At 35.0% G+C, this 15929-nt stretch overlaps 1 protein-coding gene across 6 annotated transcripts in view; it reads left to right on the forward strand.

The window, feature by feature from the left end:
• The window catches only part of DNAH12 (dynein axonemal heavy chain 12), a 164524-nt gene that overhangs the window by 16255 nt on the left and 132340 nt on the right, over positions 1-15929 (forward strand). For all 6 annotated transcript variants that reach the window (XR_008999525.1, XM_057508311.1, XM_057508315.1 and 3 more), the window contains 9 exons: positions 714-903; positions 1512-1584; positions 2166-2324; positions 2535-2730; positions 3595-3783; positions 4319-4475; positions 5140-5231; positions 8853-9031; positions 11610-11745. Coding sequence is in view for 5 of the 6 variants with exons in the window: in XM_057508311.1 (XP_057364294.1) it covers positions 714-903; positions 1512-1584; positions 2166-2324; positions 2535-2730; positions 3595-3783; positions 4319-4475; positions 5140-5231; positions 8853-9031; positions 11610-11745 (1371 nt within the window). In the remaining variant the exon portion in view is untranslated. The remainder of the gene's footprint in view (positions 1-713; positions 904-1511; positions 1585-2165; positions 2325-2534; positions 2731-3594; positions 3784-4318; positions 4476-5139; positions 5232-8852; positions 9032-11609; positions 11746-15929) is intronic.

Consider the following 15929-nt stretch of genomic DNA (forward strand, 5'->3'; position numbering starts at 1 on the left):
CCACACTGCTCTAATTAGGGAGACTTTATAGTCTGTTTTTATTGTCTCTGAGGGCTAGTCCTCCCTTGTAGATTTTTTTTTTCTAATGGATTTCCTGGCAACTCTTGCATGTTTATTTTTCCACATGAACCTTAGGCTCAGCTTGTCTAGTTCTATAAAAAATGTGTATAGATATTTTTATTTGTATTGTATTAAATTAACTTTGGGATAAACTGAAATGTTCATGATGTTAAAATACCTTTACCAAGGTCAAGTGTTGTCTTTCTGTTTGTTCACCTCTCTTTCTTTCAGACTGCTCATTGTTATGGGAGAATTTATAAAACTACACAGCTATTATATCAGAATATAATTTCCAAGAGAGTGGGACTTTGTGTGTTTTATTATTATATCCTCAGCATTTAGAACAATGTCTGACTATTTGCTCAATTATTGAATATCTGTTGAGTAAGGGGAATAATAAGTTAGACAAAGGATCTTTGTTTTGCCCTGAGAAATGAAGAGTGTACTAAGGACACTAATTTGGTGAGAACTCATCATAGTCAAAGAAAAATATAAAATGGTTCTTTGGAGGTCACACTTTTGGATAAAATGTTTTTATTCTGAAAACATTACTTTTGCTCAGAAAAAAATGTTGTCTTGAGAAAAAAGCTCAGGAATTACATTGAAATGCTACACCATTTGGAAAATTTAATTTTTTCTTATTACTTTCTCAGTTCAACTATATCTATATGAAGCAATGTGTAGAAAGTAGTCCTATAGTACCTATTCAGCAGGAATGGCTGGATCACATGTTAATGCTGATACCTGAGTCTTTAAAGGAAGGGAAAAAAAGGGAAGAATTTATTGAAAGTCTCATAAATGAGGTATCAAGTGACTTTGAAAAAAGCATGAAGAGATATCTGGGTAAGTAGCATTTGACACATACCAAGCTTTTTTTACATTGGTTCCCTACCCTCCCAATCAAAACTAGAATATGAACAATGAATAGCAAGCATTTATGTGTTTAGCTATATGTATTTCTTTGTTGTTCTTTTCATTTAATGTTTTTATTTTGAGCCTATAATGTAGTCAAAATCTTTGTAATTTAAGGGAACTTTTCAATCGCTTTTTATGTGCTTATTAGCTCATAGTTTTTGGATTTTTCATTTTGTCTTTACAGTTGTAGCTACACTATTTGCAGGATTGTATAAAAATATTAACATATTTGGGGAGATTTATTAAGAATTTAACCTTCGCTATTTTTATTGGAGTAAATTTTCTGAAGTGGCCATGCCAGTAGATAGAATGTGAAAAACTGAGGACTTATTAAGCCTTACTGTATTTGAAATCACCTCCCAAGTCAGACCAGATAGTACCAAGAGCTTGATTTTGTTTAAAAAAGAAACTTTTTCCTTATACTCATTTTAATGCACAGTAAGATATATAAAATATACCATCCAATATCAAAAGTTAGAACTTTGAGTAGGTCTTGCAAGGATTTTCAAGAAGCGTTAATACATATATATTTTTAGTGCGGAGCATTCTTGTGAAACCTCCAGTTAAATGGCTTGAAGATGAAGGAGGCCCTTTACCTGAATCCCCTGTGTGAGTAAATTATTTTAAAAATAGTACTGCACCTAGGTTTTGATAACAGACTGAAAATAAACTGATCTTACATTCAAGTTGACATTTGTAAAACTCAAAGGTATTTTGAACACATGTAAAAAAATAGTACTACCAGTTTTTTCCCTGAAGGAATCCTGTGTACTGCACTTGTCTAGTTGCTGCTCACACAGCTAGGGGAACCTTTGTGGATATATAGCTCTGCTTGGCCGTAAGTAAGCTTCAGTGTATGCCAGACATGTATGCGTATGCTTCTCCCAGACCGAGGGCTGAGTTTATCTGAGTCACAGTACAGCGGAAGTCAGCAGGGCACTCGCACCTGGCCCATCAGCCTGCCTTACCCACAGACGATCTCCGTTCCCTCTGAAGATAACGGGCTTTCAAGATCTTGATGTACTTTTACTGCATGTGCATCTCCTAAAGCTTCTTTTGCTGACCACTTTTCCCTCTTCTCAATCCCAAGGCTTCTCATTTTAATATTAATTCTATGTCACAAATATTATTTCCTAAAATTTAGAGTGTATTGCTTGAATCCTGTTTGATATGGTGTTTTGCTTTTCCAGAGGCCTGGATTATTCTAATCCTTGGCATTCTAGCTATCTGCAGGCAAGAAGTCAAATATTAGCTAATTTGCACATTGTTCATCCAACTATGAAAATGTTACTGGGCCTTGGTTATTCGACGTTTGCCAATACAACTTTACTAGACTTAACAGGAATTAGGTAAAATCCTATTTACTAATAAATATTTAAAATTTGAATGTCTCCTGCTTGAGTCTTCATATTTTTAATTGTGTAATTTTTAAAACGATTAAATCTTGAGAATTTGTATTTAGATTTTAAAAACTTTAAATTTATCTTGTTTCAACAATTGTGTATTAAGACCAATATCTATCATTTGCTTTAAATCATTTTTATTTTTTTCATAAGTAGAGCCAGAGGCCCAATTGATTGTGAATCATTGAAAAATGATCTATCAATACAAGCTAGAAAGGCAGAAGAGAAGATAATGAACACATGGTATCCGAAGGTTATAAGTCTCTTTACCAAGAAGGAAGCTCTAGAAGACATTAAACCTGAAAAATTAGATGCATTTTATAGCTGTGTTTCCACACTTATATCAAATCAGGTAAATACATTTTATATATTTTAAATATGATAGTGTTATTAAAATTAGTTTATTGTCTTACATAAAATTCAATGCAGACATAGCACTAAATAATTATTTTGAAATAAATTAAGGAAAACATATTTACTGTAATTTTACTTAAATAAGTTTAGTAGAAAAATGCTTCATTTCTGAAGCAATCTAAAATGAGAGAGAAGTGTAGAAGCAAGTGTTTGTGTGGTTGGATTTCCAATAGTTGGTTCTATGAGAGTGCTTTATTCATACTTTGGTAACTTACTATGCACATTTCTAAGTTCCAGTGGCTCACCTAGTGGTGTGCTGGAAATCTGGCTCTCCAGGAAAAAAAAAGCCCTGATTTGTGGTATTTGCCAATTTCCATGTTATAAATATTTCTGCTGTGGTGGTTTTCAGGCAACCCTAAGTTTAGAAACTGGATCACAGAATTCTTGAATGTTTAACAACTGGCTCTAGGACACCACTCTGACTCACCCGTAACTCACTCTGATTCACCTGTGACACCCTCTCCCTTCAGTGCCAGGCCTCCCCTCTCCTCAGAGTTCTCCGTGTTGTTTGGTCTTCTGGTATGTGTTCAGGGACAGAGTGAATAAAGAATGTGGGAAATTCTGAATTGCCATTTTAAGATTGTTGGTATTCTATAAAAAAAATTGGTTTGCATATATTGTTGTGTAGTTTCAGATTACATTTATTAGACACATACTGTATCAAATGAAGGTAATTTTCAGGACTAAATAGATTGATGGAATGACTTAATTGTAGACAATATTTCACTGATTTTAGTTAAAGGTTAAACTTTCCAAATAATTTGTACTTTCCAAAATAATAGTAATGTATGGTGTCATACAGCTAAAGGATTTCTTAAGGAGAACTATAGAAGGTTTTGTGAAACTCTTTGACCAAAAAGATCAGCGAGGGCTGCCGATATTTAAGATGGAACTGACATTTGATGATGATAAAATGGAATTTTATCCTACCTTTCAAGATTTGGAAGATTCTGTTTTGGGTTTGGTTGAGCAAATCACTGAAGCTCTACAGGTATTACTTCCTCCTTCTCCACAGGGTTTCTTTATATGGGCCTTTTGAAAAGTTTAAATTGAGTTGAAGCTCTAATATGTACATAAAGCGTAACGCTGTTTTATTTGCATTCTGCAAGTTATCTTACAACATGCTTTCACTTTGAGAAAGTCTCCTGGCTGGAGATGACATTTTTCTTCTTAGAAATTTTATTGTAGTTATGAATTGATATTTTTGTGCATTTCCCATTTTCCCTATTGAGTTGTGAACTCCTTAAGGATGAGATCTCAGTCATGTTTGTTCTGTTTTCGAGTGTAATCACTTAGACATCATAGTTATTAAATAAATATTTGTTGAATCATACATAGGAAACTAACCCAACCTAAGTTTTATATTAGACTATAAACTGTTCAATTTTAAATAATTGTTTTGCACGTTTTCTTTTCTCAGACCATTAAAATCTGAAAAGAATGTTTAAAAATATAGTATAAGGTCTACCTATAGACCAATTTGCACAGATATTTATTTCATGACTTGTCATTTTTATTTATTTTAGAATGTCCAAACAATACCCTCTTGGCTGTCAGGAACTTCAACAACTGTAAATATCGACACGGAACTTCCAAAACACGTGACAGAATGGGCTCTTACTACACTAAAGATGGCAGTACATCAAAACCTAGAAGGCGCAAGAAAACATCATGAGACGTATGGTACACATGACATACATAATATTACAACTTCTTATGATTAAAGAATGCTGTTTTATTTTTACCAGAATGTGGTCACGTAATTTGATTGTCTGGGGCTGTCATGGAAGAGCAGGGAAATCCAGAAGCGAGCATAGACATGGCTTTCGGCAGAGTCAAGGATCAAACCCAGGAAACTTGAATTCTGTTATATGGTCCAAAGGGGAAATGTTAACTGGAGCAGGATGATAAAGCCAAAAGGTAGAAAGAAGTGATGTGGAATAAGGGGAAAGCTAAATTGAGGGTGAAAGCAAGGTCATTTGTAAGAAAGTTTTGAAGAGCCTACAGCTCAATTTTCTGGTCTCCTTAAGTGTGGATGGGGTCAAGATAGGTGGTTGTTATTTACTAAAGCCTTTTATTAACTGCCTTCTCTGTAACCTCCAAGTTGTTTTAAGATCATTACCTACCCTATTATCTTTATTTTTAAGTGTCTGTGTTTAACTTGATTTGCTGGTTAACTATTTTATTTCATTTTATTTTAGTCTAGCTATTCCTACTAATGTATATTAATACTCTATTAATAATACCTAATTGAATAGTCTGTTTCATTCCATGACCATATTTTTAAAAAGCACTTGATCTTTTTTAAAAGGTATCATTAGACTTAAATTAGATTATTAATTTTTAGTTGAAAAGTATAATTGGCTCCTGGATGGGACTGCAGTTGAGCTGATAGAGACTTTTCAAGCAGAAGATCATACTTTTGATGAATACACAGAGGTAAGTGGCAATTCTGTTTTTCACTAATGCCTTTGAATTTCTTTTCAAATTTAGGATCTTTTTATTCCAGAAAATAAATGCTTCAATTAAAGTTAATAGAATTTTTATTTGAAGCATCATTTTGGTAAAGTTAAAGGTTCACTTCATAATCTATTTAGCTATTGATTACTCATTCATTGATTCAACAAATATTTCTCATCACATTCAGACACCTAGCAAGATTTTGGTGACTCAAAAATAAATAATGCCTAAACATTGTCCTTAGGAGCTTATATTTGGCCCAGAAGCCAGACATAGACATAACAACTATAATATGTTGAGATAAGTACTGGAACAGACGTGGACAAAATGTTGGGGAAGCAGAGAAAAGCGGAATGATTTCTTTGGTTTGGAAAATTGGTGAAGGTTTCTTGAAGAAGTGAAAGGCAAGCTAGGCTTTGAAATAGATGTTTATTGGTAGAGAACAGAGGGCATGTAATATGGACAAAGGCCAAAAGCACTTAGAGGTGTTCAGAGAATGTCAAATAAACCAAAACAGCTGAAGAATAGGTAACACGGAGAGTGTACATGGCAGATCTAAAATATGAAGCTGGAGCCACATAGGAAAATCTTTGGGTACCTTTGCCAAGTTTGTATTTTGTTTTGAAGTTTTTTAGTCATGAAAGTAATATACTTGGATTAGAAATGTATGTGTATGTGTATATATATATTTAAAGAAAGCAAGGGAGAGGCTTTTATTTAGAGATCAAGTGATAGGACAGAGCTCCCGGCACACGCTAGGAAGGGACAAGAGTCTTTGTCTGGGCTTTGCCTCGGGTTTTACATCTTATTTTTATTTATTTCTTTTTTCTTTTTTTTAATTTTTAAATTTTATTTATTTATTTATTTATTAAGGTATCATTGATATTCACTCTTATGAAGGTTTCACATGAAAAACATTATGGTTACTACATTCACCTATATTATCAAGTCCCTCCCATACCCTATTGAAGTCACTGTCTATCACTGCAGAGATGCACTCAGAAAAAAATAGCTCATGTTTATATTCAGGAGATTTTTGCCTATGTTGTCTTCTAAGAGTTTTATGGTTTCATGACTTACATTCAGGTATTTGATTCATTTTGAGTTTACTTTTGTGTATGGGCTTAAACAATAATCCAGTTTCATTCTCTTGCATGTAGCTGTCCAGTTTTGCCAACACCAGTTTTTGAAGAGGCTGCCATTTCCCCATTGTATGTCCATAGCTCCTTTATCATATATTAATTGACCATATATGGTTGGGTTTATATCTGGGTTCTCTAGTCTGTTCCATTGGTCTATTGTTCTGTTCTTGTGCCAGTACCAAACTGTCTTGATTACTGTGGCTTTATAGTAGAGCTTGAAGATGGGGAGAGTAATCCCCCCAGCTTTATTCTTCCTTCTCAAGATTGCTTTGGCTATTCAGGTCTTTTGTGGTTCCATATGAATTTTAGAATGATATTTGCTATAGTTCATTGAAGAATGTCATAGGTATTTTGATAGGGTAGATTGCTTTAGGCAGGATGGCCATTTTGTCAATATTAATTCTTCCTATTCATGAGCACAGGATGTATTTCCATTTATTGGTGTCTTCTTTAATTTCTCTCATGAGTGTCTTGCAGTTTTCAGGATATGGGTCTTTCATCTCCTTGGTTAGGTTTATTCCTAGGTATTTTATTCTTTTTGATGCAATTGTGAATGGAGTTGTTTTCCTGATTTCTCTTTCTGCTAGTTAATCATTAGTAGTATATAGGATTAAAAATATATTTATGATTAACAGAAACCTAATTATGGCAGCAGTAGGGAAAAAAACAATTGAATGAGAAGAGGTTCCTATCTCCTGAAGGGTCTTTGTTCTGTTTACTTAAAACCAGTCTTCTATTTCTAATTCTTTTCCCTTTCTATTGATTGTTTTGATTTTATTCTTAATATACAACTTAGAAATTTTTATCTTTCCAACATTTTGTTATGAAAATTTTAATCATATAGAGAAGTTGGAAGAATTTTATGAAGAGCACCACCTAGATTCTAATATTTAGCTATATGGGCTTCACCACATATTTGTTCATCAAATTATCCCTTTGTCCATCCTCAATTAATTTCAAGAATTAATAAGTTTTAAAAATCAACTTTAGTGGGGTATAGCTTACGTAGAATAACATGCACCCATTTTAATTCATACAGTGAGATGAGTTGTGACAAATTTAAGCAACCCTGAAACCACCCCCAGAATCAGGTATAGAACATTTCCACCAGTTCCAAAAGTTCCCTTGTATCCCATCCTGGTCAAGTCTCCCCAAACTCAACCTCAGGCAACTGCCGCCATGCTTTCTGTTACTGTAGATTTTTCTGGTGTTTCATATAAATGGAACCATGTACTCATGTTCTTTTGTGTCTGGTTTCTTTTATTAGTGCATAGTTTTTGAGATATTTTCTGTGTTATTGTGTGTATCAGTATGAACTACTTCCTTTTATAGCTGAGTAGTGTCCCATTGTATGGACAGATGATCTGTTTATCTATTCATCTTGATAAGGACATTTGGGTTGTTTCCAGTTTCGGGCTGTTATCAATAAAGTTGCCTTGCTCTTCTGCATATAGTCTTTTTGTCAGCATATGCTGTCATTTCTCCTCCTAGGAGTTGGATCATTGGGTGATATGGAAAGTGCATTTCTAACTTCAGACACTGCTAATTGTTTCCAAAGAAGTCATACCATTTACAATCTCGCCACCACCATATGAGAGTTCCAACTTTTCCAGATCTCTCAACCTTTGGGATTATCAGTCTTTTTAACTTTAGCCATTGTACTGGGTGTATGGTGGTATCTCACTGGTTTTAATTTGCATTTCCCTGATGACCAATGATGTTGAGCATCTTTTAATGTGTTATTTTCCATGTGTGTATCCTTTTAAAAGTGTCTGTTCTCCTAATTTGTATATTAAAAATTTTTTGTGTGTTCTTATTGTTCAATTATAATGGATTTATTTTAATGGGATATATTATTATAAAAACCTGCTATTAATAATTTTTAATGGATCTTTCTGTATTTTGGAGAAAAGTCCTTTGTCTGAAATATATTTTGCAAACTTTATTATATTTATTATACTTATATAATACTTATTATATTTCAGTATGTGCCTTGACTTTTCATTTTTGTAACCATGTCTTTCAAGGAGCAGGCATTTAAAATTCTAATGAATTCCAGTCTGTCAAACTTTTTTTAAAGGTTCATTCTTTTTGTGTCTCATGTAAGAAGTCTTTGCCTACTCTATGGTCACAAGGATTTGCTCCTGTGTTTCTGTCTAGAAGTTTTGTGGTTTTGACTTTTACATTTAGGTCTGTTACCCATCTGACGTTAACTTTTCTATGTGATGTGGGATATGGGTCACAGCTCAGTTTTTTCCATGACGATATCCAGCTATTCCAGCATAATTTAATTTCCCCATTAAATTACCTTGGTATCTTTGTTGAAGCTCAGTTGACTCTATATTTGTGGGTCATTCATATTTTGTAATTAAGAATTTCACCATAATACAGTACTTGTAAAATGACTCATAAATTTGAAAACTCTAAGCAGCTTTTGTGTTACTTTTTGTTTTTTAAGTTCATAGGAAAATTTCTCAGTCTTGCCTCAGAAATAATGCTTCTGCCTCAGTGGGCTCATTTCCCCATGGTGCGTTTGGATTGCGAGGATTTGAAGACAGGCCTAACAAACAAAGCAAAAGCCTTTGCAAACACGCTATTGAATGACATAGCTCTAAAACACAGAAAAGAAAATGAGAGGTAAGTAGAAATCATTGTCCAACTCAGAGTTATCAGGCTACAAGAAATACTTTGCCAATAATAGCTCTCATTTAAAAGCAGAAGATGAAAATATAAGTACTTACAACTTTTTCTCCATACTTGCCTCCTAAGGAGGTTCCTTTGTGGTCCCACTGGTCTGGTTTCTTGTTGTTTGATTCTGTTTGAAACTAGTTTTGAGGCAACCCAGCATTTTAAAAAAAAAAGAAATGGAAAAAAACCACTGTGTTTGGTTACAGGTTGCATGAAAACGGAAAGATTATAGTAGCCTTTCAACGATATTGGGAAGGTCTGGGATCATTTCTATCCCCATATTTACTTGTTGTGTCACTTAGCTTGTTTTTCTCATCTGTAAATGTAATAGAAGAAGGGAATACCTACTTTGCAAGGTAGCTATAAAATTAGATTCATAAACTAGTGTCCTGCTAGCTGATTGTACAGTACAGATGTGTTTTACTTTTCTCACACTGTGTTTTATTTTGTTTAAACAAGCTTTGAATTTGATATCAACATTTAAAAATTAGGAGATTTCACCCACCCAGGCACACACTCTTAAGATCTCTTAACTTTTCTTGAAAAAGTACGAAGACCATGTCATGCTGGGACTGCAGTGGCCAGTGGAGCTGAGAAGCACTTTCCCTGTTAGACAGAGAACGTGCTTCTGGTTTGCTCACCCTGCTACTCAGGCAGCTCCTCAGGCAGCTCATCTAACCCATCTGTTACCTGTCTGTCCCACAGGAATTTTAGTTCGTAACTTCTACAAGAATTAAAACTAATACATATAAAGCACCTAGCACAGTACCTAGAACATGGTACTCAATAAGCATTAGCTGGTATGTTTATTTTCATGGAAGCAATATGAGAAAATTATGTGCTCTGGCATCCGAAAGACCATTAGCTGGGATATTAGTCCCAGCTCTGCCGTGAACTAGTTCTGTGACTCTGAGCAAGTTACTTAATTTTCCTGAGCCTTAATTTCCTGTCGTGCCAGCTATGAAAAATAATATCTTCCTTGCGGGACTAATGTTAGGATCACAGATAACATCTGTAAGGTATCTAGCACTATGGTTGCCAGAGAATGGGCACCCGATAAAGGGAGGTGTCATGTCAATTAATATTTTTGAAGAAACTTAAAAAATACGACTGTCAAAGTCAAGTATTTGTCACGCATACTTTGTACAAACAGAAATATCTCAAAGATGGTTAAGTATTCGACTATCCATTTCTAACAATCCCATCCGGGAAGACCAATGACAATGCCATAGTTAATCCAAATATGATTTATGTCTAACATGACTTTTTCGGTATATGTTTTTGTAGTATCTGACCTTTCTGAAAAATTCTATTACTTTTCTGAAAAATTCTATTACTAACAAAATAGCTATGTCTTATTATAAACCCATGGCATAAGAACAGCTGAAAGTAGTCCCGTTTTCTCTACCTAGTGCAATCTTTAATCCTTCCTGTTTAAATCCCATAGTTGAGATAAATAACATCAAAAGGAGGAAATGGGCACCACTAAGTTCACTACAATTTATTAAATAAATTGATAATCATTGGAGAGCGATTGTTTGCATCACAGTTTGGTTTAACCTCTGCCTGGGCCAGCTTGCTCTCAGTCGTTTTGTTTGCCTCCTTACCTTTTGCTGCAATACCCTTCCCCGAGGACTCAAGAGTTGCTTTAGCAAGAAGGAAGCGCCCCCAGTGTGATCATCTGTCTTCCTTGCATTCTTTTTAATGCATCAGTCCTAAATTTGTGATAATCAAGAATGAACTATCAAGCCCTACGTGATATGACTCCTGCTCACCTCCCAACTTCATATTATGTCCTTGCTTTGTGTTCCTACTGGCCTGCTTGCCATTCCTAAAACAGGACAGGCTTTTTGCTTCTCAGGCCTCTGTCCCTGCTATGTTTTCTTCTTGGAAGCTTTTTGCCTGATATTTGCGTTGACTTACTTTCTTCTCTCTCCTTGGATATCATTTCCCTAGAGAGGTCTGACCGGGCTGCAAGACACTGACTCCTTTTCTACACACCACCACTCTTTACCCTTTACCTTGCTTTGTTTCTCTTCTTAGCACTTGTACTACCTACCATTGTGCTATGTATTTATGTGCTCTTGTCTCTCTCCTCAACTTGGATGTCAGCTTTGTGAGAGCAGGGACTTGACCTCTTTGCTGCTATCTCTAGTGCTTAGAATTTTGCTTAGCACATTTTATGTACTCAGTTATGTATGAAATGGATGAATAAGTGTAATTATCCACATAATATAAGTGAAATACCTACAAGAGAGTTGAAGAGATCAGTTGAAAAAAATTTTAAATATACCATAATTTCCACATGAAAATGCTACTTTAATTTTATAGATTTTATAGGTGTATGATGTATGCTGGGTTACTTCAGATGAGCTACACTTACATATTTTAAGATATGTTAGTGAATTAACCAATGATTATTAGGACAGCATAGTTCCTATTTTGTAAGAATCATAATTGCACACAAACACTGTGTATGATACAGCTTTGATTACCACAGCTATAGTAAAGCAGGGTATTATGTCAGTATTTGCAGCGAATTTGAGACAATTAAAGAGCATGCAATAAAAGTCCCCGAGACAACAGAGGAGATGATGGACCTGATCGCTTATGTAGAAAAAGCCCAGACTACAGGAATTCAAGAGCTGGTTTTACGCATCAAGGTAAGAATCTTTTCATTCACATCTTTTAAGGTGTTTTTTTTTTATTGTGAAATATGATAAATATATTGCCCATGTACAAAAATATATAATTATAAAGTGACCACCTATGTTGCTACCACCCAGGTCAAGAAATAGGATTTTGGCAGTATTCCAGAAGCCCTTTGCTTATAACTTCCTGGTCATAACTATTTTTCTTCCTCCCTCCCCTAGAGGTTTCCACTTGATTTCAACGTAATCATATATTTTTTTCTATAGTCCCAGCAACTATGTGTGCATCCTGAAACAGATAGGAAGGCCACAGGATGTAACTCCTGCCCAGTTAGAGTAGGTGTGGGCCCTGGGAAAGGACAAAGCCTTACAAAACAGGGTGCTTGAAATTGAAACAATGTAACAATTTATTCCCCATCAGGACCCAGTGGTATAGCATAGCTCATTGCTCATAGTCTGGTAGGCCCGTTAGCTTACAATAGAGTATCCGGGGAAACCTTCACAGACATAGGTTAAAATATAACTAGCATTCTGGCTGAATCTATAGAAAACTCCCACTGCAGCGGGCATAATACCCTAGACACTGAGACCCCAAATGGCAACCTTGCCCCTCCCTGCACCTGTGGGGAGTTCATACTTTCTCTTATCTTGAATAAAGCTCTCCCTCTGTATCTGAATAAAAACTCTCTGTAAATCTCCTGCCTTGTTCATTTATGAAGTTCATTCTTCGACTCCATGAACAAGAACCCCAACATCAAAACAACATAGATTTTTAAAAAAACATCCTGTATAGTTTCTACATTTAGTAGTATGCTTATGCTTTCCCCAGGACAAGATGACAGATACCTCTTTACCTAGATTGTTCTCAATTTCTTTGTTTAAAAATGTGAAATATAAAACAGACACCAAAAGTTGCATAAAACCTAAGTGGTACAATTTAAAATGTTATAAACACCCAGTGATTATCACCCAGGGATAGAAACAGAACCTTGCTAACACCCAAAAGCCCATCACAATTTCCTGTCTTTTTCTGGATATGAGCACTATCCTGACTTGTATGTAATCACTTCCTTGCTTTTCTTTATAGTTTTACTATCTTAATATGCATTCCTAATCAATATAGCTAATTGTCTCATTTTGATCTTCACATAAATAGAATCAGAGCATTTCTATTCTTTTGCATCTTGTGAACATTAAAAAGTCATTGGTTCTTAGCTTTCTTTTCATTGTTGTCTTGTTTTCCATATTGTGTAACAATACAATAATTTATTACTTTACTGTTCTGCACATTTGGGTTGTTTCTACTTTTGCTATAAATAGCAATGCTACCGGGAACATTTCTGTACGTGTATTTTGATGCACATATTCATGCATTTTTCTCAGTGCTATAAGATATACTTATTTTCACCTTCACCAGCTAAAGTAAAAACTCTTTTCTAAAGTAGTTCCCGTTTTATCCTCCAATCAGCAGTGTATAAGAATCCTATTGTTTTATATCCTTACCTATACTATTATGAGGTATTTTAAATTTTGGCAGCCTGTTGGGTGGAGGTAATTGTATTTTTAATTTGCATTTTCCTGAAAACAAATGTATTTGTCCACTTCAACGATCGTTTGGAATTCCTCTTTTGTTAAATGCAAGAACATGTCTTTTGCCCATTTTTCTTTTGAGTTGTGTGTCTTTTTCTTACTAATTTGTAATGGTTTTTTAAAAGTTGTGATAAAGTATATATAACAAAATTTACTGTTTTAGCCATTTTTAAGTATAGTAGTTTTGAATATATTATTAAGTATCCTTTCCTTCACTCTGTAATTTACTTCTTAATGGTGTTCTGATGAATGGAAGTTCTTAATTTTAATGCCATCAAATCGAGCAATTTTTCCTCTTATAGCTAAGTGCGTTCCATATCTTCTTTAAAAAATCCTTTCCTACCCAGGACCATCAAGCTTTTTTTCTAGTGTCATTTCCTAGAAGCTGTTTAGTTTTGCCTTTCAGGTTTAGGATTCCAGTCTTCCTGGAATCTAATTTTTGTGAATTTAATTATTTTTCCATATAGATCAGCAGTTATGTATATACTGAAGAGACAGCCCCTTCCCAACTGCTCTGCAGTGCACCTCCATCACTTATTAAGTGTCCGGATAAGTACAGATCTGTTTTAAGACATACTGTTCTGTCATGTTGGCTTTTTTGTCTATCTTTGTATCAGTACAATGACTTAAACACAGCAGCCAAATTGTAGTAACAGTACTAAGTCCGGATAGCTGGTAGAGCAAATTCTCCCACTCTTCGTCATCAAGTTTCTTGCTTGTTCTTGGCTCTTAGATATTTCATATAAATTTTATAGTCAACTTGCCACATTCTGTAAAATAACCTTTTGGAATCTTGACTGGGGTTGCCTCAAATTGATAATAAATTAGAGAATTAGCATCTTTCCAATATAACTTTTTTTTTTTTTTTTAATTATTATTTTTTATTGAAGGGTAGTTGACACACAGTATTACATTACATGAGTTTCAAGTGTACAACACAGTGGTAGAACATTTATATACATAATTCTAGGTTCCAGCTGTCACCCTACCAGGCTGTTACAATATCTTGACTATATTCCTTATGCTATACATTACATCCCGGTTTTTATTTTACCATTGGAAGTCCGTCCTTTTTTTTTTTTTTGTGAGGGCATCTCTCATATTTATTGATCAAATGGTTGTTAATGACAATAAAATTCTGTATAGGGGAGTCAATGCTCAATGCACAATCATTAATCCACCCCAAGCCTAATTTTTGTCAGTCTCCAATCTTCTGAGGCATAACAAACAAGTTTTTACATGTAGAACAAATTCTTACATAATGAATAAGTTACATAGTGAACAGTACAAGGGCAGTCATCACAGAAACTTTCGGTTTTGCTCATGCATTATGAACTCTAAACAGTCAGTTCAAATATGAATACTCATTTGGTTTTTATACTTGATTTATATGTGGATACCACATTTCTCTCTTTATTATTATTATTTTTAATAAAATGCTGAAGTGGTAGGTAGATACAAGATAAAGGTAGAAAACATAGTTTAGTGTTGTAAGAGAGCACATGTAGATGATCAGGTGTGTGCCTGTAGACTATGTGTTAATCCAAGCTAGAACAGGGCAATAAAACATCCACGTATGCAGAACATTTCTCTCAGAACGGGGGGTGAGGTTCTAAGCCTCACCTCTGTTGATCCCCAATTTCTCACCTGATGGCCCCCCTGCGACTGTGCCTGTCTTAGGTTGTTCCTCCCTTGAGGAATCTTACCCGTCTCTGGCTAACCAGTCATCTTCCGGGGCCATACAGGGAAATGTGAAGTTGGTAAGTGAGAGAGAAGCCTTATTGTTTGAAAAAGTTAGCTTTTTACTTCTTTGCATATTTATGCCCTGTGGCTTCTATGCCCAGCATTTGTCTTGAGGTATCTTTACCACTTGGAAGAATTATGATACTCGGTAAATTTGATATGAGGCACGAATTCTATTTAAGGGTTGTAGTTAGGAAGGAAGAAGAAAAGCTATAGAAGTAGCAGGTGGAAGAAAACATGGGAAGATTGATTATTTCTTTGATATATCTTCTTGTAGAGTAACTTCAGCATGTACAGGTTTTAAGCTACTACTTAAATTGCACACACACATTAACATAATAGGAGTATAGTTACATAACCAAAGCATATCTGTAATTACCAGCCATCTGCAGTGAAACCAAGAAAACCAGTTAGGCACCTTAGGCATTTGTGAAAACTTATCTATGATATGGTGCATATTGTCCAACTGAACTTGAACAGTCTGAGAGAAATCAGACAAATTAAAACAACCCATTCCTGGGGACTGTTCACATGCCATATGTTCTTTTAACAGTAAATAGTTTGTAGTTGTAAGACTTTGGAGCGCTACAATTTGCACTTCTCCAAATTCTTGGTTGAGTTCCAACAGTATAGATCCAGTCCAATTTTGTTGTTTTACTGTATGCACAGGCCAGCTTAGATATCTCCTTCCTCATTCCCATGGCAAGTCCAGGAACTGGTGGGATGAGTGCATCTACAGCTGTAGCAGTGCGTGGATCTTTGTTGGGGTTTTTTGATGATCCTCTTCTGGCATGAGTCTTCCAGAGAGTGCAGATGTTGGAAGTTCTTTTTCATATCGTATCTTAGTTCATTTTCGGGGTAGC

This window comes from Manis pentadactyla, chromosome 1 (genome assembly GCF_030020395.1).
Source record: "Manis pentadactyla isolate mManPen7 chromosome 1, mManPen7.hap1, whole genome shotgun sequence".
Lineage (NCBI taxonomy): Eukaryota > Metazoa > Chordata > Mammalia > Pholidota > Manidae > Manis > Manis pentadactyla.